At 45.1% G+C, this 27,338-nt stretch overlaps 2 protein-coding genes across 2 annotated transcripts in view; one reads left to right on the top strand and one right to left on the bottom strand.

Moving 5' to 3' along the window:
• Positions 1-1,192: 1,192 nt before the first annotated feature.
• The window catches only part of TCIRG1 (T cell immune regulator 1, ATPase H+ transporting V0 subunit a3), a 65,185-nt gene continuing 39,039 nt past the window's right edge, over positions 1,193-27,338 (bottom strand). Inside the window, exons 15-20 of the mRNA XM_077454677.1 lie at positions 26,305-26,518; positions 21,298-21,423; positions 15,979-16,083; positions 12,787-12,904; positions 10,747-10,918; positions 1,193-1,391 (exon numbers count right to left, since the gene is read on the bottom strand). Of these exons, the coding sequence (XP_077310803.1) occupies positions 1,316-1,391; positions 10,747-10,918; positions 12,787-12,904; positions 15,979-16,083; positions 21,298-21,423; positions 26,305-26,518 (811 nt within the window). The 3' untranslated portion in view covers positions 1,193-1,315. The remainder of the gene's footprint in view (positions 1,392-10,746; positions 10,919-12,786; positions 12,905-15,978; positions 16,084-21,297; positions 21,424-26,304; positions 26,519-27,338) is intronic.
• LOC143930391 (uncharacterized) lies at positions 8,614-26,612 on the top strand. The gene is made up of 2 exons (XM_077454678.1): positions 8,614-10,947; positions 26,220-26,612. Exon 1 carries the CDS (start codon positions 8,800-8,802, stop codon positions 9,706-9,708), a length of 909 nt encoding a protein of 302 aa, XP_077310804.1. The 5' UTR covers positions 8,614-8,799; the 3' UTR covers positions 9,709-10,947; positions 26,220-26,612.

The following is a 27,338-nucleotide window of genomic DNA, read 5'->3' on the forward strand; positions in this document are numbered from 1 at the left end:
AAATAATATTTTTTTGTTATATAGTTGGTAAGGTTGAATAAAGACACCAGTCCAACCCACGTTGTGTGTGTTTGTCAATTTTTAAATACCATATTCCTGTATGTTGCATTTGTTAAAGATGTCCATCTAATAGTTTTTGAACTATCGACACTCTCTGGTGATACCACTGCTTGTGGAAGGGAGTTCCACATCCTTATTTATATAATGTTTTACAAAAGGTAGTTATTGCATACATTGGGTCTAAGGCCCCTTTTAGACAGGCACCTGCTCAACAGAGAATCTGTCCTCGTCTGCTCCGCTTATGCAGAGCGGACATGGACACAGCCCACTTTCTTCTATGGAGCGGTCAGATGGAAATGGACTGTCTGCCCATTTCCATCCAACTGTCATCCAATCTGATCCACGAGATAGATGGGAAACAAATCCCCATCCATCTATTTGTAGTAGATGGGATTGGAAGTAGGAGGGTGCATCCGTTGGCATCAGCCGCTCCATAGAGTGTAACGGATGGTCTGAGCGGGACCGCATGTGTGAAAGGGACCCAAGGATGCTTAGCACAGTCTGTTTTTGTATAGCGAAGCTTAGAAAGATCTTCATAAAAGGGAAAAGATATCCATCACCTACAGCAGTGGTTCTCAACCCTGTCCTCAAGTGCCCCCACCAGACGAGGTTTTGGTAATTTCCCAGGAAAAAAAGCCAGGATACCCCAACTAGGGAACTAGGTCCTTACTCCTGAAACACTAGGCAGAAATAACTAGCGTCCCTTTAGCAGAGGGGGTTTACACCAGCTACAACTGCCCATAGGTGGTGCAGTGTTCTTTTTCTCTCTAGTGTTCTACTGCTGTAGGTGGCACTATAAACCCTATGGTCAAGAATAGGAAGAGTGGTCTCTATCCATGAATGCAAGACAAATGTATACTTTAGCTGTAAGCTAGAATAAATTATAACTGTGCACTGATGGTATTTTCCTGAGAAGGGAACAACATCTTTTGAGTTGTGTAGTGACGTGTATGCTGTGTGATGTAGTGCCTGCAGGCAGAGGATGTAACCTGAACACTTCAGTAGTAGACACAGGTATCAGACACATCCCGGTAGTGTGTCAGAGGGTGAAAATCATGCTCGCAGCATTACCAAGCAAACTGGCAACAGAATTGCTATAACTTTCTTCTATAAAGAAAGAAAAAACATATGCTTCCAATGCTTAAAATTAATTTATTTTGCAATGCAAAGTACACACTCTTTTGTCCAGCAACAGTCATTCCATTGGACCTCTTAGAATCTCTAGTAAAAAAAAACAAACAAAGCCGGTCTAAAATCAATAGAACGTCTCAAAGGAAAAAGGAGTGAACTTGTATCCGCTGCCAGTATAAAATTTGTTCTGAAACTCCACCCTGCAGAGGAGAAAAATGACGACAAATGAATGATTGAGATAATAATAAGTAGCTGCCAATAAATGCAGATTTTTAGAGAACATGAAACTAAAGGATGAACTCCAGGCATATACAAAATGAATGCAGCTTCCCTCCAACCACTTTGCATATTATTTTATATATACTGGGATTCTGTACTTGCCACATATGCTGCAGAAATCGCCCTCCACCAAGCCTGGCTGCAGCCATTTTAACTGTGGCCAACTGAAGCTGCTGCCTGTTCACTTCCTGAATTTACACAAACACCTCCAGCTCTCATTGGCTCTCTTATGACTCATCCTCCCTCCCTTGCTGCTGGCAAACGCTTACAAGAGTTAGAGAACCGTGCATGATGTTATAAGCCTAGGCTAATGACCAGACAAGAAAACAGGAAGTGGGCTGTATAAGGTGTGGAAAAAAAATGTTTTACTATCCAAAGTTAAAACAACAAGATTTGATACCGTAGATGGAAAGTTGAAAAAAATAAATAAATGAAGATCCGCATTAAAGTGGTTGTGAATGCTAAAGCCCTGCTGCCCTTTGGAGTATGATGCGTGGGTCTCAGACCTCTGCAGTCTGTAGTGGGCACATTGATTATGGGGTAAACAGGAGGACTGAGGGTCGGGACTTTAGATGAAGCACGCAGGTGTAGAAAATGAAGTTTATTGGAAATCAGTAATATGTTACATGAGGGCACTCATGAGTAGACATAGATAATGCAATTCATTCAGTAGATATACATACAGTAATTACAAATCAATATTGTTTTACTTGGCATGTTTGGGTTTCATCTCATCCAATCTTTCTAGTGACACCGTTTCCTATTTTTTCATGTATTTCACCATTTTCCACTCTTATGCCCTGTACATACGGTCGGACATTCCGACGGAAAATGTGCGATTGGATCGTGTTGTTGGAAAATCCGATCGTGTGTGGGCTCCATCTGACCTTTTCGGTCGGAATTTCCATCACACAAAGTTTGAGAGCAGGATCTAAAGTTTTCCGACAACAAAATCCGATCATTTAAATTCTGATCGTGTCTAGACAATTCTGACAAAGTTCTACGCATGCATAATTATGAGACAAAAGCTATTGGCTTCTGCCCTCTTTATAGTCCTGTCGTAAGTGTTTGATGTCACCTCGTTCAGAACGATCGGTCTTTCCGACAACTTTGTCCGACCGTGGGTATGCAAGAGAAGTTTGGGCCAAAATCCATAAAATAAAAAATCAGACGGATTTTGTTGTTGGAACTGTCTGGTCTGACCGTGTGTATGGGGCATTACTCTAACTGAAATCGACACACTCATTAGCATCTCATTACCCTATCCTTGCCAAGAATGGGATATATGACCCAATATATCACAATATACGAGTTCCCAGTATATTTTTTTATTTTTGGTTTCAGGACTTATGGTCATTTATGATTATTTTCATTTCTTGGAAATCATCCTTGTTGAGTCCTGGGCGGCCCTAACCCCCTCCGCTCCCGCCAGCGATACCCCTAGGGGTTCTCTGATTCACGTTGATACACTCCTACTGCATAGATACATAGAATGGAAGTACTTTTGAGAGTGGTTGGGGGGGTGTTCCGTGTTCCTAGGTAATTTATCCCATCCGAATCTCTTTTCCTTGACCGGATCAGAACATACAGATAGTCTGCTTCTGAAGAGTGGATGAATCCACGAAATGCATAGAGCTATTATATGCTGCATTTTTATGCCTAATTATATACATGTTTTACCTGACCATCATTACTTGTATTATGCAATTTATATTACTGGTGGCAGTTTGTAATAACTGTATGTATATCTACTGAATGAATTGCATTGGTTATCTAGGTCTACTCATGATTACCCTCATGTAACAGATTACTAATTTCCTAAAAATTTACATTTTCTACACCTGCGTGCTTAATCTAAAGTCCCAACCTTCAGTCCTCCCATTTGTCTCATTTAGATAGGGATGGAGGCAATTGACCTCATCAGGTCACCGCCTCATATAATGTCCCAAAGTTCTCTTTTTTTTTACCGATTATGGGGGGGGGTGATAGCAGGGAATCGCTACTAGCATCATGTAACATGTTCTCAATTTTGTATCGTCTTCTGCAGCATTTCCCCAGCCATAAATATATCCTGTCCACACTCCCTAGCCCGCATTTCCTCTAACAGGTCTGCAGTCTCTAACAGTCCTCTCAAGCATTCCATATACTGAACATTATATGCAGCCATTTGATGATGTCAGAGGCCACAGTTGAGGCCCCCTATAACTTATAAGATGAAAACCACTAGGCTAAAAAGGTTTTTTACCTTAATGCATTCCCTGCATTAAAAAGGGGTTGTAAAGTCTCAAGTATTTTCACCTTAATGCATTTTAACTCCTGTGCTGCAGCTGCCCCCGACCCCCTCCTTTTTCTTACCTGAACCCATTCGTTCAAGTGACGAGCACAAGTCCAGCGACTCCAGCCGCCGTCTCTGTCCTCATCGCATAGATTGATAGCGGCGGGAGCCATTGGCTCCCACTGCTGCCGGTCAAATCCAGTGACACGAGAGCGGACCCCCTTTGAATTTGCTGCCGTGCCATCACGTGCCGGATGGGACCCCCATGAGTCCGACCCCGGGTCCTGTGGACTCGATAAGCGATTGTGGGTATCCCCACCCATGGCGCACAGGGAGGAAGAACGGGGAGATGCCGATGTAAACAGCATCTCCCCGTTCTGCCTAGCAAGTGACACTGATCTCTGCTCTCTTTTATTGGAGAAGAGATCAGTTATCTGTAAAACTGAGCCACGCCCCCCACAGTTAGAAACACACCCCTAGGACACACTTAACCCCTACACTGCCACCTCCTGGTTAACCCCTTCACTGCTAGTGTAATTTACACAGGAATCAGTGCATTTGTATAGCACTGATTGCTGTATAAAATGACAATGGTCCCAAAAATGTGTCAAAAATGTCCGACGTGTCCGCCATAATGTTGCAGTTACAATAAAAAAAAATCACTGAGCGCTGTAAATTACTAGATTACTAGTAAAAAATAAAAAAATAATAATAAAAATGGCATAAAACTAACCCTATTTTGTAAACGCTATAACTTTTGCGCCAACCAATCAATATGTAGAAGAATATGTATCAGCCTAAACTGAGAAACAATTTTATATTTTTTTTGTGGATATTTATTATCGTAAAGTAAAAAAAAGGTTTAGGAGTGTGTCTATGGGAATGTTTGGCCATTCTTCCATAAGTGCATTTGTGAGGTCAGGCACTAATGTCGGACGAGAAGACCTGGCTCGCAGTCTCCGCTCTAATTCATCCCAAAGGTGTTCTATCAGGTTGAGGTCATGACTTTGTGCAGGCCAATCAAGTTCATCCATGTGTTTATGGAACTTGCTTTGTGCACTGGTGCGCAGTCATGTTGGAACAGGAAGGGGCCATCCCCAAACTGTTTCTACAAAGCTGGGAGCATAAAATTGTCCAAAATGTCTTGGTATGCTGACGCCTTAAGGAGTTCTCTTCACTGTAACTAAGGGGCCAAGCCTAACCCCTGTAAAATAACCCCCCCTCCACCAAATGATTTGGGCCACTGCACAAAGTAAGGTCCTTAAAAAAGGCATGGATGAGCGAGTTTGGGGTGGAGGAACTTGATTGGCCTGCACTGGTCCTGACCAACCCATGACAAGGAAAATCATATTTCCTGACAGACTCCATGGCAGCCAACGTGTGGGTTTAGTCCCGCCTCCATTACCCTATAGGACGATACTCCCCGAAATCTTTGCTCCCTGCCAGAGGCCGTGTTCTTTTTTTGTCCTCCTCCATAGGACCTAGCATGTGTCTTTTTACCCTGAAGACTGGCATTTTTTTCTGCAATACGGACCGGCCGAGCGACTTGGAGTCGCATATTTCCAATAAGCTCTAGCTGCTAGCGGAGTATGGAAAAGGGGCATATGGAAGAGGCGCTGAAGAGACGTATGCCTGGTCATTGACAGGTGAAACCGCGTGTTAGTCGCGAGCCTAGCTACTAGCAGGTGACTATCGCCCCCCCCCCCCCAGAAGTCCGGCATGTGTTTTGGGACCTACCTCGGCTGGTGTCCGTGTACAGGAGTGGTGAGCTTTATGTTTGTCCATGGCAGCCATTCTATGTTGTTTTCTGTATGTTTTTTTGCTCTGTGTCTCTTTTGTCCCCCATACATCGTTTCTGCGGTGTATCTGGCAACCTGGGCGGCTGGTTTCCTTGCGTTCCAGCCACCCAGCTACTTCCTCGTTCGCCGTTCGGTCGTTCTGCGCTTGTGCAAGACCGGCGCGAGGATGAGGCTTGGTTCGCGCATGCGCGTTGCGGGCTTCACGCATGCACACTAGTGTTTTTATGGCGTAATTCTTGATTGGAATTTTAAAAATAGAGAACAGCTTGCAGAGCCTCTGGGATGCTTGTAAAGCCTGCAGTGCCATTCCTGAGCCCTGATTTCTTCAGCATTAGGTATGTGTTTATGGGGAAAGGTCAGTTTAGCTTTGCTTATCCTAACTGTTCTCTGTGTTTAATCGGGGCTGTTTTATTTCCAGCCCTAAAGGATGCCTCGCCGCCTGCTAGTGGCCAGCCCCCTCGTAGCAGGTACTTTTTGCCTGGATTACCTGCTGGGGGGGGGGGAGGGGGGGCAGTGGAACATTAGGGGATGTTCCGCTAACACTGTTGGTCTCTCCCTTTTTCAGCCCTTCTAGGTCTACTCAACGCCGGAGTTCTCACCGAGGAAGTGATTCGTCTAAGTCCCACTGCCGGCATTCCTCTTCCAGATCCTGCGAGAACTAGTCTCTGTAGCCGGGAACCTTCCCGCCCTTCTACAGCTTGCTCAAGTCACGCAGCTGAAGGTTTATGCTGGGGGTGCAGGATGCAGGTTCCTGCTGACAAGTCCCTTTGTGATGCCTGTTATGTCAAAACGACAGGCGAAAGGAGTGACTCTGACCAACAGCTGAAGTCTATGGTGGAAAAATTGGTCAAGGACAGTAAAGAAATTTGAAGCCCCCCATTTGTGTCCCATAGAGTCTCCAAGGTCTCCGGGGAGGGATGCTCAGGCCCAGGACACATGGGATTCCTCTTTGCCTAGCCATTCGTCTGCTATCCTCTCAGATAGTGAATCTGAGGAAGAAGAGTCTGGTTCGGGTTTTGACTTTTCCTTGCTTCCTCCTTTGGTCAAAGCCATTAAGGAAACACTGAACTGGGAAGAGCCGGTAGTGGCTCCGGCAAAGCAAAGAATGTTTTTTAAACAACTAAAAAAGGAGCGTATTAGCTTCCCTTTCCTCTCAGAGTTGGGAGAAGTGATCTCCGATGAATGGAGCAAGGTAGAGAAAAATAATTCTCTTCTAAGATCCAGAGACTTTACCCTTTCAAGGAGGAAGAAGTTATATATTTGGAGTCTTCCCCTCTGGTGGATGCGGCAGTAATGAGACTGGTCAGACGTGAACCTTCCTCTTGAGGACACAGTCTCTTAAGGATGCCCTGGACAGGAGAATTGATTCTGACCTGAAGAGGATCTATCTTACGGCTGGCATGGCCTGTAAACCAGCTCTGGCCTTAGCGGCTGTCTAGAGCGATGGAAGTTTGGTCTGATAATGTTGATGAAACACTCAGAAACGTCTCAGAAGATGTTGCCAAGGCTGGCTTCGGCTTTCTTGGGGGAGGCCTCGATTGATATTATCCAACTGGTGGCTCGAGTTATGCTCTCATCTGTAACTGCCAAGCGTGCCCTGTGGCTCAGTCCTTGGCTAGCCGATCCCGCTTCTAAGCAGGTTTGGTGCCGTATTACCTTTTGATGGTTCTTCCCTTTTCGGCAATAAGCTGGATAGTGCTATAACTCGGGCCACCAGGGGTAAGTCAGGGTTTCTCCCCCAGGATAGGCACCTGCAGAGTCAAAGGAGATCGTTCCCAAGAAAGCAGGGTCAAGACCGTGCCAGGGAGGCACACAGTTACAGGCCTGGACGGGAATTCTCCAGATCTTGGAGGTCCAGACAGATATCTCTCAAAAAGTCTGCAAAGGGCAGTTCGATGGGGGAAAAGGAGCCTACCAAGTCCTTTTGAGATCGGGCCCGTCCAGGCGGTCCGGGTGGGAGCTCGTTTGTTCCACGTCTGGGCGGCCTCGATCCAGGATTTTTGGACCGTCAAGACGCTCTCCTTCGGGCACACTTGGTTGTTCAGCAGTGTCCCCAAACTCAAGTGTGTTCCCACATCCATTCCAAGGTCAGAAGAAAAAAGACAAATTCTTTTAGCCTACATAAAATCTTTGTTGGATCAAGGCGCCGCTATTCCTGTTCCAGACAACCAACGTGGCATGGGAATGTATTCCCCTCTTTTCCTGGTCCAGAAAAAGAACGGTACGTGGAGACCCGTAATAGACTTGACGTGTCTAAATCGCTTCACAAGAAAAGAGAAATTCCACAGTCAGTGCAGCCAGGGGACTGGCTTGTCTCAATAGATCTCAAAAACGCCTATTTTCACGTCCCGGTGGCCACAGAGTTCCAACAGTTTCATCGTTTCTCCATTGGCCAGCTTCATTTACAGTTTACCTGCCTTCCTTTCGGTCTGTCAACCTCCCCTCGCACACTCTCGAAGGTCCTACCAGCAGTTGTAGCATTGTTGAGAATCAGGAAAATCCGGATTCATCATTAGCTGGACGATTTGCTTCTTCTGGCTCAGGACAGTGATTGTCTCTTGAAACACAGGGACCAAGTTATCGCAACCCTCAAGGAATTCGGGTGGCTCCTGAAATTGGAGAAAAGCCAGTTAGTTCCTACACAGTCTCTCGTGTTCCTCGGTGCTCTTTTCAATACGGCAAAAGGTACCATCTCTCTGCCCGAGGAGAAGGTTGCAGTAGTACGGGACAGGATCCGTCTGGCCCTCTCTTCGTCTCGTCTCAGTGCTCTTCATTGCCTAAAGATCATAGGCACCATGGTGGCCACCATACCGATGGTGAAGTGGGCACAGTGGAGGATGCGCCCCTTTCAAATGGGTTTCCTTCGCCAATGGTCGGGAGAAAGTCCAGTCCATCGAGATTACTCAGACCATGAGAGGGTTCCCTCCTCTGGTGGCTTCGTCGGGAGAACCTGTTGAATTGCCCCTCCCTTCTTCCAATCAAATGGATCACAGTGACGTCAGATGCCAGCAACAGGGGCTGGGGGGCGCATTGTCTATCGGAAGTGGCTCAGGGCATTTGGGACTTTCCCTCTCGGGGAATAGTGTCAAATGTGCTAGAACTAGGAGCAGCCTTCCTAGCGTTGTTGGCATTTCCGCATCTGATAGTGGGAGCATCCATAGTCCTCAGGCTGGACAATACGACTGTGGTCGCCTACATAAGGAAGCAAGGGGGGGCACCAGAAGTCAGTCTCTGCTCAGGGAAGTGGATCCAATAATGCGTTGGGCCCAGAAGAATCTGGCCAACCTAACAGCAGCCTATGTGCCTGGAGTTCTCAACGTCCAAGCGGACTTTCTCTCACAAGTCCACTTGGACAACAACGAGTGGGCCCTTCACGAAGATGTGTTTCAGTGGGTTCTATCCCTGGGGTTTTCTTCAGTTTCTGAAGAGACTCAGATGGGAGGAAGTAGAGGTGTTGGCAATAATTCCGCATTGGCCCAACAGGCCTTGGTTTCCTCTCCTATCCCTCCTCAGTTTTCGGGACCCAGTTCCTCTCCCATCCAGACGGGACCTGCTCTCCCAAGGCTCGATTCTCCATCCATGTCCGGCTCACCTTCAGTTGAGGGCCTGGTTCTTGAGAGGGGAAGGCTGGAAGCACTAGGGTGTCCCAAGGAGCCCATTTCTACCCTCTTAAGTGCAAGGAGACGAAGTACTAATAAAGTGTATGAATGGATCTGGGCCAAATTTGTACCCTGTATGTCTTCCAGAACTAGTTCCTACGTTTCACCTGCAGTTCAAGACGTTTTGGGTTTCCTGCAATCTGGCTTGGACTTACTCTTGTCGGTTAGTTCCCTTCGGGTTCAAGTCTCGGCTATCTCCACATTTACAGGGGTTTCGTGGGCCAAGCATGCCCTTATCCAGCAGTTCTTCAAAGGCGCAGTAAGATTGAGACCCCAGAGAAAACCCAGATTCCCTAAATGGGATCTGCCACTAGTTCTGGACTTTTTTTCTCATTTCAATAAGGCTCTTTCCATTAGAGAACTCACCTTGAAAACTGCATTCCTGGTGGCGGTCACCTCAGCAAAACGGGTATCAGAGATTCAGGTTCTAGGAGTCAAAGAACCATTTCTAACTTTTTTCCCCGGACAGGGTGGTCCTAGTTCCAATCATGGGGTCAAACCCTAAGGTCACCTCGGTTTTTCATGAAAATCAGGAAATCTCTCTACCCACATTCAGATCGTCGGATTCCTCGGAAGTTCATCCGCTTGATGTTGGTCGCGCATTAAAGCTATATTTGGAGGCTACAGCTCCATTCCGGCAATAGGACTTCCTGTTCGTTCTGTTCTGTGGGAAGAACAAGGGCACTAGAGCATCAGTCAGGTCAATTGCGGCATGGATAGTTCAAGCAATCCAGTGGGCGTACAGAGAAAAGGGCTTGGCTCCTCCTCAGGCGGTGACGGCGCATTCGACCAGAAGTCTTTCTACCTCGTGGGCGGCCTCTCGCCATGTGGCTCCTGACGTGATATGCAGGGCGGCTTCGTGGTATTCAATATACACCTTTATGTCTCATTATTGTGTTGAGCCGGCGGCTCTATCCTCAGTTGACTTTGGTGTTAAAGTTTTGTCAGTTGACTGTGTCAAATAAATCTTTTGTTATGCAGCATTTTGCCCACCCGGGTGTGTTTTGGCGAGTTATTTCCCACATGTTGGCAGCCATGGAGTCTGTCAGGAAAATGGAAAATTTATGTCAAAATACTTACCGTCATTTTCCTTTCCTGATGGACTCCATGGCAGCAGGAGTTCCCTCCCAACTGGCTGGAGTAGGATAGTTACCGAACACGACCTCTGGCAGGGAGCAAAGATTTATGGGAGTATCGTTCTATAGGGTAATGGAGGCGGGACTAAACCCCACACGTTGGCTGCCATGGAGTCCATCAGGAAAGGAAAATTACGGTAAGTATTTTGACATAAATTTTCAGTTTTTTTTCGGTGGCACACATTCTGATCAATGTAACAAAGTGTGATTTTGGAAAAGGTTCCTGCACTACTGTGGTGTGATTTAGTGTGTTACTTGGCCCCATAGAATATGCAAAGTCACACTGTAAATTGCATTAAAGTCACATTGCAGTAGTGTGAACTGAGCCTTAAGAGCCATTTTCTAATTCAAGGAAAGACAAGTTTACTCTTTTGTACTAAGCAAAGAAAACTCTCATTTGTATTTACCAGTGCAGACGGAGGGCATGTAAAAAGGCTGAGAGACCCTCCATGACGAGCAGAATAGCCACCGTCAGTACTGCGAAAAATGCGAAAACGGGCACAATAGCAATACTCCATTCACGAGTGCTGTGGTTTAAACCATTGTGCATGACCATCTGCCACAAGACTTCAGACAGTTCTGCGGGAATAAGAAAAAAGATGAATCAGGTGAGTTCAGCTTGGTTTTGTAGCTTAGAGGCCATCATTAGTAGCGCACGTTACTGATAGGAAAAGTGTACTGCAAATAAATACTTTAACTGGTATATAAGCATAGTTGTATCTGGTTCTCTTCAAAAAGGCTCTCAATGCGAAAAAAATCATGGAAATGTCCAAGAACTACTGCTAAGCTTTAGAGCAGACCTCCAGCTAAAAGTAAATTATATTAATGCTTATGCACCGTCAGCACTTAATTGAACTGAACTGTGAAAGCTGTGCTCAAAAAAGGCAGGCAGGGGGAAGCGCAAGAATTAGTCACCAGCATTGCCTGTAGCATCTCTGCAGTAGATCTTTTGCCATTGGGGACTTACCATGTCTTGTCCTGCACTGTTTCTGTATGGTAACGGCGATCTTGGTAGACAGGACTTTACATGTTCATATCATAACCTCCAGCAAGGTGGACAGTAGTGTCATTACCAAATCCACTTTATTCTAGACTAGCAATCTGCAGTGCCTCAGAGCTCACACTGCAGCTATACAGTTACGAGGCTGTAGGCCCAGATGTCCATAGCAACAATTGCATAAAGAAGTACACTACTTTTTTTTTTTTTTTTAGTTTTTTTAGTTTTTTTAGGAGAAATGCAAAAAAAAAGTACTGTGTATGCACAATTATTAATTTTGAATATCACTTAACATTATTAAATAAATTAGATCTATACCCACCTTCTCTCCAGAACGGCGATGAATCAGATTTCCCCACCAGCTGCTGACATAGTCTGCTAATCAGCTTCTGAGTACCGATCTTTGGCCATTTTAACTGGCCAGGCCAAGAAGACATCACTGCTGTGCATGCAGGGAGTTTATTCATTTTGGCAGTCCCGAAGTTGTACACTCAGATGCCCATGCGCACCTCAGTGTACAGGGCATAGTTAAGAGACTTTAATGGAGAAGAGACTTTAAGATTGATTTACCAATGCTGGAAAGTGCAACATCTGGTGTAGCTCTGCATAGAAACAAATCAGCTTCTAGCTTCAGCTTGTTCAATTAAGCTTTAAAAAAAAAAAAAAAAAAAAAAAAAAACCTGAAAGCTGATTGCTATGCAGAGCAGCACCAGATTTTTCACATTCCAGCTGTAGTAAATCAACCCCATTGTCTCTTCAGCATAAAAAAACCCTGTCCCTTTGGCTTTTTCTTCCTTTTTGTATTAAAGTTCCACTTTAAATGTGATGTCTAAAATGACACAATCACTTTGTCATCCTTAATTATGCCATTCATACTCAAGTGGCATCCAGTATTTTTCCCATTCAGACTACCTCTAGTACTCCTGGCATCACCCAACCAACTCCATCTGCTTTATTATTGACAGTTGAAAGGTGGTAGTAAAAGTGTCCATTAATGACACTGAGGCACATGTAGTCTTTAATCCTCTTTGTGCTGCCTGTCCCTCGAGGAGTAGAGTAGTCAGTTTCTAGCCTCCACAGGTGCCCCCTCTCCTAGGCTCCGCAATGCTTTTTTCAAAGTCTGCTGGCCAGTTTTGGGACCCACGGGATCCTCTTCTTTTCCTGATCTTCTTCAATGATGGACAGTGCTCAGAGATGGAGAGCTGCTTCCTGCATACATTGAATCAAGGGTGCCAGCAGGCGTCATTCAACCAACAGACAGAGGACATCTTGTAGAGGAATAGAAGAATTGCGTTGACAATTCCTGATTAAAAAGGTGTATTGCAGCCTGAGTGCCTTTTAAATTTTTTACTTAGCTTAAAGGCCCACAGTTGTGCTTTAAAAGGAAACATGGATGTTTAGGAAAATAAATAATATATATAATAAATAAATATATATATTTTACACTTACGTGCATGAGCCAAACTCAGCGCCCACAGCCGGAGATAGGATGCTGTATTAGAGATGCAGCCCAGACAGTATTCTATGGTATGAATCATTTGGTGCAGGAATACCTCGGAGGCATCAAACTGTAATAGGGAAGAAACAGAACTGTTACCGTAAGCCAAGGTTCCTTAAGACACTCCATATCTTTGGTCCCCATTTCTGAAAATGCATCTACAGCCTCACCTGTTTTCCATCCCATTTGCCTCTGTCTTGAGCACTTAGTAAAAATCTGTGCAGCTCTTCAGTTTTCTCCCCCCTCTCCACTGTGTGTCTCAGTTATCATTGAAGGGCATAGCAGCAGGCGCACTTGACACATGACCGTATGACACCCATCCTTCCACTAGACCCGCTGACCGCTATAGATATTCCCCTGGGCTATAGAGTTTACTCCAATCCTGCTGTGTTCTGTGGCAATGTTTCTCAACGCTAGTCCTCAAGTACCCCCCAACAGGTGATGTTTTCAGGCTTGGCATTAATTTTGCACGGGTGATTTGATCAGTTTCACTGCCTTAGTAATTACCACCGCCATTTCATCTGAGGGAAATTCTGAAAACATGACCTGTTGGGGGGGGGGGGGGGGGGGGGCTGGAGTTGAGAAACATTGTTCTATGGGGTGCACACAACTTCCATACAGCCAGTTTCATCTGGATGCAGACTATACAACCTCCTCTGCTATTGACAGCGTACTGAATGCTTGTGTACGGTGTGCTGTGCTTTTCCATTTGTGTACTTTTCACAAACCTAGTAAAAGTGGAAGGAAAGCCTAACCTCTAATTATTCTTAAAAATGTTCCCTCTCCCCTCCTCCTATCTATCCTGCCTACCCCGTAAAGAAAAGACCTGTGTACATACCTATTTTTAATCTACTATCACGTTATCCTGCAGCTCTGGCTCCCCTGTGTCAGTGATGGGCTGCTGCAGAGGAGAGGAGAGCGCACCAACAGCTGGGCCATAGGAGCCTATGGGCAATGTCACAGCTCCCAGAATTTACAGCCGTCGTCAAGCGCTCCCTTGTACAAGAGCTGTACGATTACGACATGAGACCAGAGTGCAAATAAAAATAGTAAGTGCACAGACAGGGTAGTCAGGATAAGTAAGAGGAGCGAGAAAGGAACATTAGGGCTGGGCTCACACTGCAGTACTGAGCAGCTCACAGCAGGGGTCCGGTGCGTCTCCATTCACCGCTTCAGGTCTGATTTCAGTCCAAATTTGGACCAGAAATGGGACCAGGAGACACAAAGGCCTTCTGTGCAAGTCACAATCACCTGTCATGCAAATTGGATGCAGGAAAACCCAAAACGCATCCAATTAGGATATATGTGAACCGAGCCTTAATGTTGCATTAAAGAGAGAAAGTTGCACAACATAGGGGGTTTAGCGCTGCTACATTTTGCCATTTATTTGGTGTGTGCATCTCACTTTTGGTGGCTGCTTTAGTTTTAGTTTTTTTATGTTTCACTAGCGTAGTATTTTCTTTTCTTACAACATAGGGGGTATTACTTTAAAACTGGGGTCAGCAAACCATCGATCCTGATTAACCACGGAGAGTCGACAGGTTGATGGCAACCACGGCTCTGCCTCTCCCCAGCCTCCACCGCTCTCATTCACTACAGAGCGGAGATAGTGGGAGGCTGCTCAGTGATTGGTTGCAAGGACTGCCTAGCAACCAATCACACCTTATGAAATATTAACTCCAGCAGCTTCTGCTCCTGTCTTCCATCCAGCACTATGCTGTCTCCTGATCTCTTCTCTGCTGTACACACACGCTGGCAGGTAGGAAGTGCTACCTACACAGTATGTGTGTATGTGGGGGTGGGGTGGGGGGGGGGGGGCAGAGGACACTACAGTGAGGGGGTGGGAGAAGGGAATGCTTTCAGGGGGCAGTGGACACGGCTATTGGGGTGTACAGGACACTAAAATGGGGGTGGGGGGTGATGTGGAGGGTGGAAAGGACAACTGTTTTGGGGGAGTACAGGACAATACAGTGGGGGGGGGGGGGGGGCGATGTGAATGGGGGCAAAGGACGCTGTTTTGGGGGAGGGCGAAGAGACACTACTGTAGGGGGAGGGAGGCAGAGAACACCACTACGGGGGGGGGGGGGCATAGGACACTAGGGGGCTGATGTGATTGGGGGCAGAGGATATAAATTTACAGTGATGGGGTGGGAGAAGGGATTGCTTTTTAGGGAGTAGAGGACACTGGAGGGGGGGTGATGTGAAGGGGGGGCACACCGCTATTGGTGGAGTATAGAACACTACAGTTGGGCTGTGGAGCGGGGGGCACACTGCTATTGGGGGAGTGTAGGACACTACAGTTGGGCTGTGAAGGGGGGCAGAGGACACTGCTTTGGGGGGGGGGGGGTTGTGTGATGTCAAGGAGGCAGAGGACGCTGCATTGGGAGTACAGGACACTACTGGGGGGGGGGGGGGAAATAAGGGGGGCAGAGGACACTACTGGGGGGGGGGATTGAGGGGAAATAAAGGGGGCAGAGGACACTGCTTTGGGGGAGGGGGGGTATGATTGGTACAGAATATTAAGTTTTTGTTTTTTTAAAGGAAGTGGGAATTTTATGGGTGCCGCCTAGTACAACCTTCATAGTTTCATAGTTCATAGTTAGTTAGGTTGAATAAAGACACCAGTCCATCAAGTTCAACCTGAGTGTCTACAATTGTCCCTATCCCTGTACATTGCACACTCACAACGGTCCCTACCCTTAAGGAGCCCACAATCCAAGGTCCCCATTGATATACTATGGCCAATCTTTTTGACAGAAGCCAATTAACCTACCTGCATGTCTTTGGATTGTGGGAGGAAACCGGAGTACCCGGAGGAAACCCACGCAGGCACAGGGAGAACATGCAAACTCCAGGCAGGTAGTGTCATGGTTGGGATTCGAACCAGCGACCCTTCTTACTGCTAGGTGAGAGTGCTAACCACTACACCACTGTGCTGCCCAACCTTCCCCCAGAGGATATTTGGTTTCCTACAGGTAGATCTCAACCTCTGAAAGGTTGCCTACACCTGCTGTAACACAGTAGATTGCTGCAGACTAGTTCTAATTCAAATACTTTCTAAATCCTCCTGCCACTTTATTACCCATTGTGACAACACTTTTGAATGCCATTAGCAATTATACGGTTTTTAAGGTTATTACTTACCTCTTCATCGTCATGTTTGCCTTTTTCCACATGTTCTAAGGGCTCAACAGAGTGGTTTTCTTCATCCGCCAGTAAACCACTCCTGTCACCATTATTTATTACGCCCTGAAAAACAAAGTAAAAGAAAGTGAAGAACCCTTTTTATAACCAAAGGATGCAAATGCCTATATAAATTTAGCAGCACTGGCATGCTTCAGTTTTATTAATTTATTTTGTACAGCTTAACCACTTGCCGACCGCCGCACGACGATATACGTCGGCAGAATGGCACGGGCAGGCATATGGGCGTATATATAAGTCCCTGCCTGCCCGCGGGTGGGGGGCCCGATCGGGCCCCCCCCCGGTGCCTGCGGCGGTCGGCATTTCTTCGAGAGCGATCCGGGATGAGGGGGCGGCCATTCATTCATGGCCACCCCCTCGCGATCGCTCTCGACGAATGGAAATCCCCGGTGACATCACTTCCTCTCCTGTAATGTAAACACAGGAGAGGAAGTGATGTATTCTCTCCTCCGTGTCGGTATTTTCCGTTCCGACACGGAGGAGAGCGGATCGGTGAGTTGCACCAACACTCTACACACACAGTAGAACATGCCAGGCACACTCACACCCCCCCTTTACCCCCCGATCACCCCCCCAATTACCCCTGCCCCCCAGTCACAGTGACACCAATGTCATTTTTTTTTTTTTTTTTTTTTTTTTTTGCATTGGTGTCATTTGTGACTGTAATAACTGTTAGGGCAGTTAGAGTTAGCCCCCTTTAGTTCTAATGTACCCCCCTAACCCCCCCAATAAAGGTTTAACCCCGTGATCACCCCCCGTCGCCAGTGTCACTAAGGCTGGGTTCACATTGCAGCGGTTTATGAGAACGAATGTGATTCGCACCGCACTGCAGTGCAAATCACATCCGATCTCTGTGCGATTCGAGTTCAGCCATTCGCCGCACCCGCCGCACCCGCCACACCCGCCGCACCCGCCGCAAATTCGCACGGGACCCTTTTTTTGGCCCGCAGCAGAATCGGATCGCATGGGTGTTCACACCATGCGATCCGAGTTTGCAGATCGCACTGCGATATGCGAACTGATCTGGGGGTGTCAGTAACATTTCACTGACACTCCCAGCAGTTCGCATAGGGCAGTGTGAACTGCCGCCGGGAGGCATGCGATGCGGGAACCCGCCGCGGATTCGCGGCGTTTCCGCATCGCTCCAGTGTGAACCCAGCCTAATAAGCGATCATTTTTCTGATCGCCGTATTAGTGTCACAGGTGACGCTAGTTAGGCAGGTAGGTATTTAGGTTCGCCGCAGCTTTTTATAGCGCCAGGGACCCCCATATACTACCGCATAAAGCCCCCTGATTGCCCCCTAGTTAACCCTTTCACCAGTGATCACCATATAACTGTTACAGGTGACGCTGGTTGGTTAGTTATTTTTTTATAGTTTCAGGGCACCCGCCATTTATTACCTAATAAAGGTTTAACCCCCTGATCACCCGGCGGGTGTCATTTGTGACTAATAACTGTTAGGGCAGTTAGGGTTAGCCCCCTTTAGTTCTAAGGTACCCCCCTAACCCCCCCAATAAAGGTTTAACCCCGTGATCACCCCCCGTCGCCAGTGTCACTAAGGCTGGGTTCAGATTGCAGCGGTTTGAGAACGGATGTGATTCGCACCGCACTGCAGTGCAAATCACATCCGATCTCTGTGCGATTCGAGTTCAGCCATTCGCCGCACCCGCCGCACCCGCCACACCCGCCGCAAATTCGCACGGGACCCTTTTTTTGGCCCGCAGCAGAATCGGATCGCATGGGTGTTCACACCATGCGATCCGAGTTTGCAGATCGCACTGCGATATGCGAACTGATCTGGGGGTGTCAGTAACATTTCACTGACACTCCCAGCAGTTCGCATAGGGCAGTGTGAACTGCCGCCGGGAGGCATGCGATGCGGGAACCCGCCGCGCATTTGTGGCGTTCCCGCATCGCTCCAGTGTGAACCCAGCCTAATAAGCGATCGTTTTTCTGATCGCTGTATTAGTGTCACAGGTGACGCTAGTTAGGCAGGTAGGTATTTAGGTTCGCCGCAGCTTTTTATAGCGCCAGGGACCCCCATATACTACCGCATAAAGCCCCCTGATTGCCCCCTAGTTAACCCTTTCACCAGTGATCACCATATAACTGTTACAGGTGACGCTGGTTGGTTAGTTATTTTTTTATAGTTTCAGGGCACCCGCCATTTATTACCTAGTCTCACTAGTGTACCCCTAAATTTAGGGGTGTCTACTTTCCAAAATGGGGTCATTTGGGGGGGGTTTGTGCCATCTTGGCATTTTATGGCCTTCAAAACTGTAACGCCCTTAGAAAGCCTGAAGGCGGTGCTTGGTTTTCGGGGCCCCGTACGCGGCTAGGCTCCCAAAAAGTCCCACATATGTGGTATCCCCGTACTCAGGAGAAGCAGCAGAATTTATTTTGGGGTGTCATTTCACATATGCCCATGGCATGCGTGAGCAATATATCATTTAGTGACAACTTTGTGAAAAAAAAAAAAAAAAAAAAAAAGTTTGTAATTTTCCCGCAACTTGTGGCAAAATATAAAATATTCCATGGACTCAACATGCCTCTCAGCAAATAGCTTGGGGTGTCTACTTTCTAAAATGGGGTCATTTGTGGGGGTTTTGTGCCATCTTGGCATTTTATGGCCTTCAAAACTGTAATAGGTAGTGAGGAGTGAAGTCAAATATTTACGCCCTTAGAAAGCCTGAAGGCGGTGCTTGGTTTTCGGGGCCCCGTACGCGGCTAGGCTCCCAAAAAGTCCCACATATGTGGTATCCCCGTACTCAGGAGAAGCAGCAGAATTTATTTTGGGGTGTCATTTCACATATGCCCATGGCATGTGTGAGCAATATATCATTTAGTGACAACTTTGTGAAAAAAAAAAAAAAAAAAAAAAGTTTGTAATTTTCCCGCAACTTGTGGCAAAATATAAAATATTCCATTAACTCAACATGCCTCTCAGCAAATAGCTTGGGGTGTCTACTTTCTAAAATGGGGTCATTTGTGGGGGTTTTGTGCCATCTTGGCATTTTATGGCCTTCAAAACTGTAATAGGTAGTGAGAAGTGAACTCAAAAATTTACGCCCTTAGAAAGCCTGAAGGCGGTGCTTGGTTTTCGGGGCCCCGTACGCGGCTAGGCTCCCAAAAAGTCCCACATATGTGGTATCCCCGTACTCAGGAGAAGCAGCAGAATTTATTTTGGGGTGTCATTTCACATACGCCCATAGCATGTGTGAGCAATATATCATTTAGTGACAACTTTGTGTAAAAAAAAAAAAAAAAATTTTTTTTTGTCATTATTCAATCGCTTGAGGCAAAAAAATAAAATATTCAATGGGCTCAACATGCCTCTTATCAATTTCCTTAGGGGGTCTACTTTCCAAAATGGGGTCATTTGGGGGGGTTTTGTACTGCCCTGCCATTTTAGCACCTCAAGAAATGAGATAGGCAGTCGTAAACTAAAAGCTGCGTAAATTCCAAAAAAAAACCTTAGTTTGTAGATGTGACAACTTTTGCGCAAACCAATAAATATACAATTATTGACTTTTTTTTTTACCAAAGACATGTGGCTGAATACATTTTGGCCTAAATGTATGACTAAAATTGAGTTTATTGGATTTTTCTAATAACAAAAAGTAGAAAATATCATTTTTTTTCAAAATTTGCGGTCTTTTTACGTTTATATCGCAAAAAATAAAAATCGCAGAGGCAATCAAATACCATCAAAAGAAAGCTCTATTTGTGGGAAGAAAAGGACGCAAATTTTGTTTGGGTACAACATTGCATGACCGCGCAATTACCAGTTAAAGCAGCGCAGTGCCAAAGTGTAAAAAGACCTCTGGTCATTTACCAGCAAAATGGTCCGGTCTGAAAGTGGTTAATGAAAAAGACATAAACCCCATGCCCATAAAACAATTGTGGGGGTTTTACATTTAGTTTGTCCCTGGCCAGCATGCAAGGTGGTTCTAGTCTGGGTTAAATTTGAATGTATTTTACCCGTACAAGGCTCCCTTGTGTAGACATCTAAAAGTTCTGAGACATCTTAGATATATCAGAAGCCCTGGCAGACTCAGAGCTGTCACTCAATTCACATTTATGCTATGGCAGGGAACCATGGCAGACCACGTCACTCTCACAGCACCATAAAAGTGATCGGGTAGGTCACTTTTACCAGATAGCTGGTAGCTGAGTAAATAAATAAAACAGTATCAAACAGTGGTGAGCTTGTTTTACTACTTGAGTTCCAGGATGTTTGTTACCACCATTTGATAAGTGGTTGACGTTCTACTAAAATAGAACGCATGTAAGCAACCACAGAACTAAAGATGACCACCATTAGAAACAAACAATCAGCCATAACTTTGTGACCTCTGACAGGTTAAATGAACAACATTGATCATCATTATAAAAAGTTGATGTGTTGAAAGCAGAAAAAAAAAAAACGGTCTTCACAGTTTGTTGTGTATGGCGCTGTGCAGTCGCAGACCGGTCAGGGTATGCTGACCCATATCCACAGCCAAATGTGCCTACAATGGACACGTGAGAATCAGAACTGGACCACTGAGCAATGGAAGAAGGCGGCCTGGTCTGAATCACGTTATCTTTTAGATTTTGTGAAGAGATGACACCCGAATGCGGTATGGGAAGAAGGAAAGTTGGTGGAGGCAATGTGATGCTTTGGGCAATGCTCTGCTGGGAAACCTTGAGTCCTTCCATTCATGAGGATTTTACTTTAACATGTACCACCTACCTAAACATTGTTGATGACCAAGTACACCCGTTCATGGAAACAGTATTTCCTGATAGCAGTGGCCTCTTTCAGCAGGATAATGTGCCCTCCCACACTGCATAAATGGTTCAAGAATGGTTTGAGGAACAGGTGTTGACTTGGCCTCCCAATTCTTCACATATCAATCTAATCGAGCATTTGTGGGATGTGCTGGGAAAACAAGTCCAATCCATAAAAGGACCCACCTCCCAACTTACAGAACTTAAAAGGATCTGCTACTAACCGCATGGTGCCAGATCCCACAGCATACCTTCAGAAGGCCAATGAAGTCCATGCCTCAATGGGTTAGGGCTGTTCTGACAGCAAGAGTGGGACCCACTCAAAATTAGGTGGGTGTAAAAAGTTATGGATGATCGGTTTGCACCAAGGAATAAAGTAAAGCAACTTGGGTGAAGTTGGGGAAACAAAGCTGCTTGTTCTTCAGGAGGGATCCAGGGCTGCACCTTGAGGGGAAAGAATTTCTACTCAAAGATTAGTGACTTACCTGTCCAATATTTTGCCTTGCTCTTTTTTTCCTACGGTGCTGGATGTACTGGTAAATGGGATCCCCAAAGAGCAGAATCGGTACACACGCCACAGCAACAATCACTAGAGTCATTTGTACAATGTCCTATAGGAGAACACAAGAATTAGATGGAAATCTTGTAAGCTGCACTGGACTAGCCTTTTGTGTGAAGCAATTGCAACATTATGGAATTTTCAAAGTGCATCTCTTATTCACCATTATATAATGCAATGAAAAATGTCCAACTGCTTCTAAATGTCCGTTTAGCACCAGCAGTGTACATGAGGCCTTAAAGTGCAATGTGTGTTTAACCACTTCCCACCCGGCCAATGCATATATACGGCCGGGTGGGAGCCGTCTACTCCTGATAGGACGTTCAGGAACGTCATTCAGGAGTAGCGGGATCGTCCCCGCGCAGCGGCGCGATCCCGATGTGCTCGTGTCACCCGGACACGGCACATCTCAGATCGGCAGGAGAGCTCTGTGATTGGCCCTCCTGATCACATGTCCAATCACGGCCGTCATGTGATGTAAAACAGCCGGTTGCTAGGCAATCGGCTCTCCTCTCCTCACACGGAAGTCACCGCTGAGGAGAGGAGAGCAGAACGCTGCAGCCGGCTGATGATCAGTGAGTATGGGCTGCTTTTTACAGCTTTTTACTCACTGATCATCAGTGTAGTGTAAACACACAACACACCACACAGTACAAACACAGTCCCCACATATGTCCCCAAAACACACATGTCCCCAAAACATACATGTCCCCAAATAATAAAAACATGTCCCCCACATATGTCCCACTAAAATCACATGTCCCAATGATTATCTGCACACATATGTACGTGATCACCTGCACACATATGTACATGATCATTTGCGTACATATGTCCGTGATCACACAAACCAATTATTATACACTTAACGGAATTTTTTTTACCAAAAACATGTAGCAGAATACATTTTGGCTTAAATTTATGACAAAATTTGATTTTATTGGATTTCTTTTCAAATAGAAAAAAGAAAATATTGTTTTTTTTCCAAATTTCCGCTTTTTTTGCGCTTATATCGCAAAAAAAAAAAAAACGGAGTCGTGAATAAATAACACCAAAATAAAGCTCTATTTGTGCGAACAAAATGATAACAATTTCATTTGGGTACAGTGTAGCATGACCGCGCAATTGTCACTGAAAGCGCTAGAGCGCTGAAAGCTGAAAATTGGGCTGGGAAGGAAGGGGGTGAAAGTGCCCTGTATTGTAGTGGTTAAACTGGTGATTTTCCTTCCCCACTAAAACAAAATGTGCAAAAAACAATATTATCAAAAAAGTGCAGTGCAAAATCTCATCTTAGCACATATGAAATATAATAAAAAAAAATTATATATTATATATACACACACACACACAAAATCAATACTATAATACATACGACTCAGAGTCCATAAAAAAAATGACATGCAAAAATGTATATATCCCACAATATCCACTGTGACTGTATTATTCTTATACCATTCATCAAAAAGTGCTCTCCACCACCGTTATTACTGGGTAACTCATCAGAGCCCAATGCTGGTAGCATTATATACCAGCTAGTGCATGCCAGTATACTAGTGGCAGTCCACAGATTCCATCCTAACATCCCTCAGGGAAATGATTCAAATTATTGGCTCATACATAGAAGAGGAAAGAAAGAGTAGAGACTCTCATAGCGTGAAATCGTCCCAATATACTGTATTATTTTTAAAACGGAATAAAAGCTCAAAGTTTCCTGTGTCTCCACTGGGATGGGCTTTGTTAAAACAATGTGCCGCCTCCAGCCAAAATACAAAAACCACGGGGATGACCACAGAATTTGTGGCGACATCACATTCAACCCTGCCCTACGTGTTTCGTCATCGGACAATATCTTCCCTGTGACTTTTGTATTCCAGCCAGAAGCGACACATTGGGGGTTATTTACTAAAGGAAAATCCACTTTGCACTGCAAGTGCATTTGGAAGTAAAATCGCTGTAGATTCAAGGGGGACATGCAAGCAAAATAAAAAACTGAATTTTAGCTTGCACATGATTGGATGATAAAAATCAGCAAAGCTTTGACTCATTTCAGATATACCTCTTAGATTTAGAGAGATTGCACTTCCAAGTGCACTTTCAGTGCAAAGTGGATTTGCCTTTCGTAAATAACCCCCATTGTTTTACTAAAGCCTTGTGTCAGTAGAGACACAGGAAAATGTGAGTTTTTATGCGGTTTTAAAAATAAAGAATTTTAAGACTGATTCACGCTATGAGAGCATCTTCTCTTTCCTCTTCCAGCCAACACATTACCATTAATTTAGCGTTTCCTTTATTACAGGGGTAGACAACTTTCAAGGAGGTGAAGATCTACCTGATCAAGACAGGAGAAGTCAAAGATCACTGTGCACAGTGTCGTCTCCTCACACCTGATTTAAACCTTTAATTGCCGTACTACTGTGTCACAATTGCGTGCATTGCACAGCATAGTTACATAGTTATTAAGGTTGAATAAAGATACCAGTCCATCCAGTTCAACCTGAGTGATTGTCTACAATTGTCCCTATCCCTGTACATTGCACACTCACATCGGTCCTTACCCTCACAATCCACAATCCAAGGTCCCCATTCATATACTAGGGACAATTTTGGACAGAGGCCAATTAACTTACCTGCTTACTTTGGAGTGTGGGAGGAAACCCACGCAGGCACAGGGAGAACATGCAAACTCCAGGCAGGTAGTGTCGTGGTTGGGATTTGAACCAGCAACCCTTTTACTGCTAGGTGAGAGTGCTAACCACTACAGCACTATGCCACCCTACTAGCATTCAAGGGTTGAAATCAGTTGGTGAAGAAGCAACATATCGCCTCCTCACCGCCTGTCAACACACACACACACACACACACACACACACACACACACACACACACACACACACTTGGATTATTTTAAGAGGAGCAGTAGTGCCTGCTGCACTTGTGAATGAGCCCTTAGTTGCATTTGGAAGCGGCACCCTTAGGGCTCGTTCACACTAAAGTAGAGGGGTGGTAAAACAGCAGGATATAATAGAAGTCTATGGCTAAGCACAGGAAATCTGCGGGTACACTGCACTGCACCCGCTTTGTGGGTAAACCACAGTGTATCAGTGTGAAAGCAGCCCTGTACTATAATGACCAGTGTATTGCTTCACACTGACCTGAAGATATCTTCTTTCCTACTGCTGGCACCATTCCGGAGACCATTAGCCAGGATAAAAGGTGGAGTGCATTTGGTATCGCTCCACTATCACTATGCATGGGACAGGAACCAGCACTACAGAGGAAGGATCAGCTTATGTGGCTCTTGCTCCCTACTACAGCTCCAACTTTAGAAGTAATCTCTCTACATTGTTTGATGCTCTGGCATGGCGGGTCAGCAAGCCCAGTCCGTGATCTACAGGTCGTTAAGCCCTGCTTTATTTTAGCTTAGCTTTTAATAGGTTTTCTGACACGTGTGCATGTCCAGAAAATCTGAAGCAATTCAATTTCTTCTTTTTAATATCATCTTTTTAGCTTTCAAATGGAAAGATCTAACATCTTATAAGTTTTCCTTCATTTTAAATTAGAATTTATGAGGTTATTATATCTAGATTTAGTATTTTATTTTTATTTTTATTTTTTTTAACTATTCACAGTTCATTCACTAACAGACAATATAATTGAAGCATGTCAAATAAATCCTAAATTTGGATTAAGGCTACAGTAACGCAGAGCTTTAGCCCGAGCTAGTGTTCAGAAATAAGTAATGCAGAGTCCAGACGTCAGGAGTAATGCAGAGTTCGCAGATCAGAAGGGCTCAGTCAGATGGCACTTACCCCCTTCCTCCTTGCAGAGCCACTTCCGACCTCAGCCGTACACTTAAATGACAGGATTGCAGACGGGTTCAGTTTTTTGTGGCTGCTTCCACAGCCAGAAATTACCTGTGGTGATCACTGGCTGTCTGAACAGCAACGAATAGCTGTGGCTGCCAGCAACCTGTCATTACAGTGTAGAGGCTGCAGTTACCGACTCACAGGTGTCAAACACTGCAGCAAGAATAAGGAGATTCCTGCCACTGCTATTTGCACCAGGCCAAAGCACCCATGTGAATGTAGCTTAAAACTCATGTACAGTAATTCTTTATACTACTTATTTGTGTTTTGAAATCAATGAGAATTTCACATCAACTGCCGTTTTCAAATTCCACATACCCATCTAAAACAGACCATACATTGATCCTAATTCGGCCGATTCAGCAGGTACCAGCCATGCCCTTTCAAGCCGAATTTTTTTTCTTGATCAGCAGTTGAAGCGAATCAGCCACAGCCACTGATGAGCGTATTCTGACAGAAAAGGGAGCTAGAGCTGCTTATGCCCTAGTGGTGGGGATTTCTCCATTCACCTAATTTTTTGTATTCAACACACTGGCTGAATGAAAAAAAAAAAAAATAAATAAAAACAAACAAACACACAAGTGTATGGCTAGTTGTACGTTTACAAAAAGAGTTTCCAGCAATATACAGACTACATCTGAGCTATACACTTGGTACAATACCCCCAATACTTATTCTGTCAAGGTTATCAATCCCTAGATAGATGTACTGTATACATTCTACTATCACACTGCATAAATCTCTTCAAAGTCCAACAAGTCATATATTACCACAGCCAAAACTTGTAAGATCTCATATCAGAGCTTGCAATCATGCATGCGTCTGATTACCTATGTGCCACACTGCATAAGCAGGTGGGACTCTGTGGTGGAAACAGCATCTTTAGTTATGTATTCTTGTTATACTTTCTGTTATCTGTATCCATCATTACTTTTCTTAAAATGTTATACTTAAAAGTATTTGTGTAATCTCTCTTTGTAAGTATCGAATACAACTGCAAAAACATCACATGACCGTGACAAAACACTGCTGATGGAGAATTAGTACAAATGGCGGATAAAGCTCACCTGCCCTTTAAAGAGGTCTATGTTGCCCTTATTCTTGGTGAAAAGGAACATATCAATGAAATGAATGAGCAGGCTTGGAGCAGTCTGAGCTCTACTGGCATCAAATGCAAACCACTTGTAGAAAATCATGAACACCAGATATCCGAAGAGGCACAGCAGGAAGAGCAGCTCTGGGATAGACACCAGGAGGATGCGGTACTTCTGCTTGAAGTGACTGCAAGAGAAGACATCAATGTACATGACCAGCTTGATTTTATACTTTGAGTATTACACTGTCATATGTTTTCAATAAATGGTTTTGGTGGAAATGTACTAGCCTTTGAACATTTTTGTGTAGTTTTTTGCAGTGGTCATGTGCTAACAAGTAGCATTCTGATAGAAGAGAGAAGGCAGTGACAGAGAGATGACCTTATTAGTTTGCTGCTTCTTCTTTCATTATCCAATTACAGACTGGAGGAAGACCAAGACTTGTATGTTACTTAAAGCTGAATTGAAGCCTTACCTTGTTTTTCTGCACTTGTAGCTAGTTTTTTCATCTCTTGAAATTGATTACTCTCAATTCCCTGTAAATGTGCATCGCCACAATAAACCATTTGAAAGTGCAGCAGCTGTTTGCAACTCTGCATTTTCTGTCTGAACAACTTTAGCCACCATCATTCTCTCCCCCTGATCCATATGGTCATTGGACTACCTCAGACAGCTATTGGCTCTCTCTGCCATCATTTTTGTTCTTCTTCCAAAATGTTAAAAAGATAGCTAGATCTAACTGGAGTCCCTTTAGATGTCCCTGCTGGCCATTAGGTGGTGAAGACTTTAGCTGTGCAACCTGTTTAACACAGTGGTGGCCGTTACATTAGGGGCGCCGCCCCACCTGATCCATACGCAAGGCCCCTAATCTCCATGCAGGACATCGGATGCATGGATTCCAAATGGGTTTTTTTTTTGTTTTGTCTTTTTATAAGAAGCGCGCGATTAGAGCCAGGGGCTTAAAAAAAAAAAAGCACTGCGCCGTGAGCCCAACCCAGTTCTGTGAT

The sequence above is a fragment of the Lithobates pipiens genome, unplaced genomic scaffold (genome assembly GCF_037356315.1).
Source record: "Lithobates pipiens isolate NorthernLeopardFrog02 unplaced genomic scaffold, aLitPip1_a1.2 Scaffold_25, whole genome shotgun sequence".
In the NCBI taxonomy this organism is placed as follows: Eukaryota; Metazoa; Chordata; class Amphibia; order Anura; family Ranidae; genus Lithobates; species Lithobates pipiens.

Bases quoted from the DNA above. Each gene is read 5' to 3' on its own strand.
- LOC143930391 (XM_077454678.1), top strand. From the start codon at position 8,800: ATGCGTTGGGCCCAGAAGAATCTGGCCAACCTAACAGCAGCCTATGTG.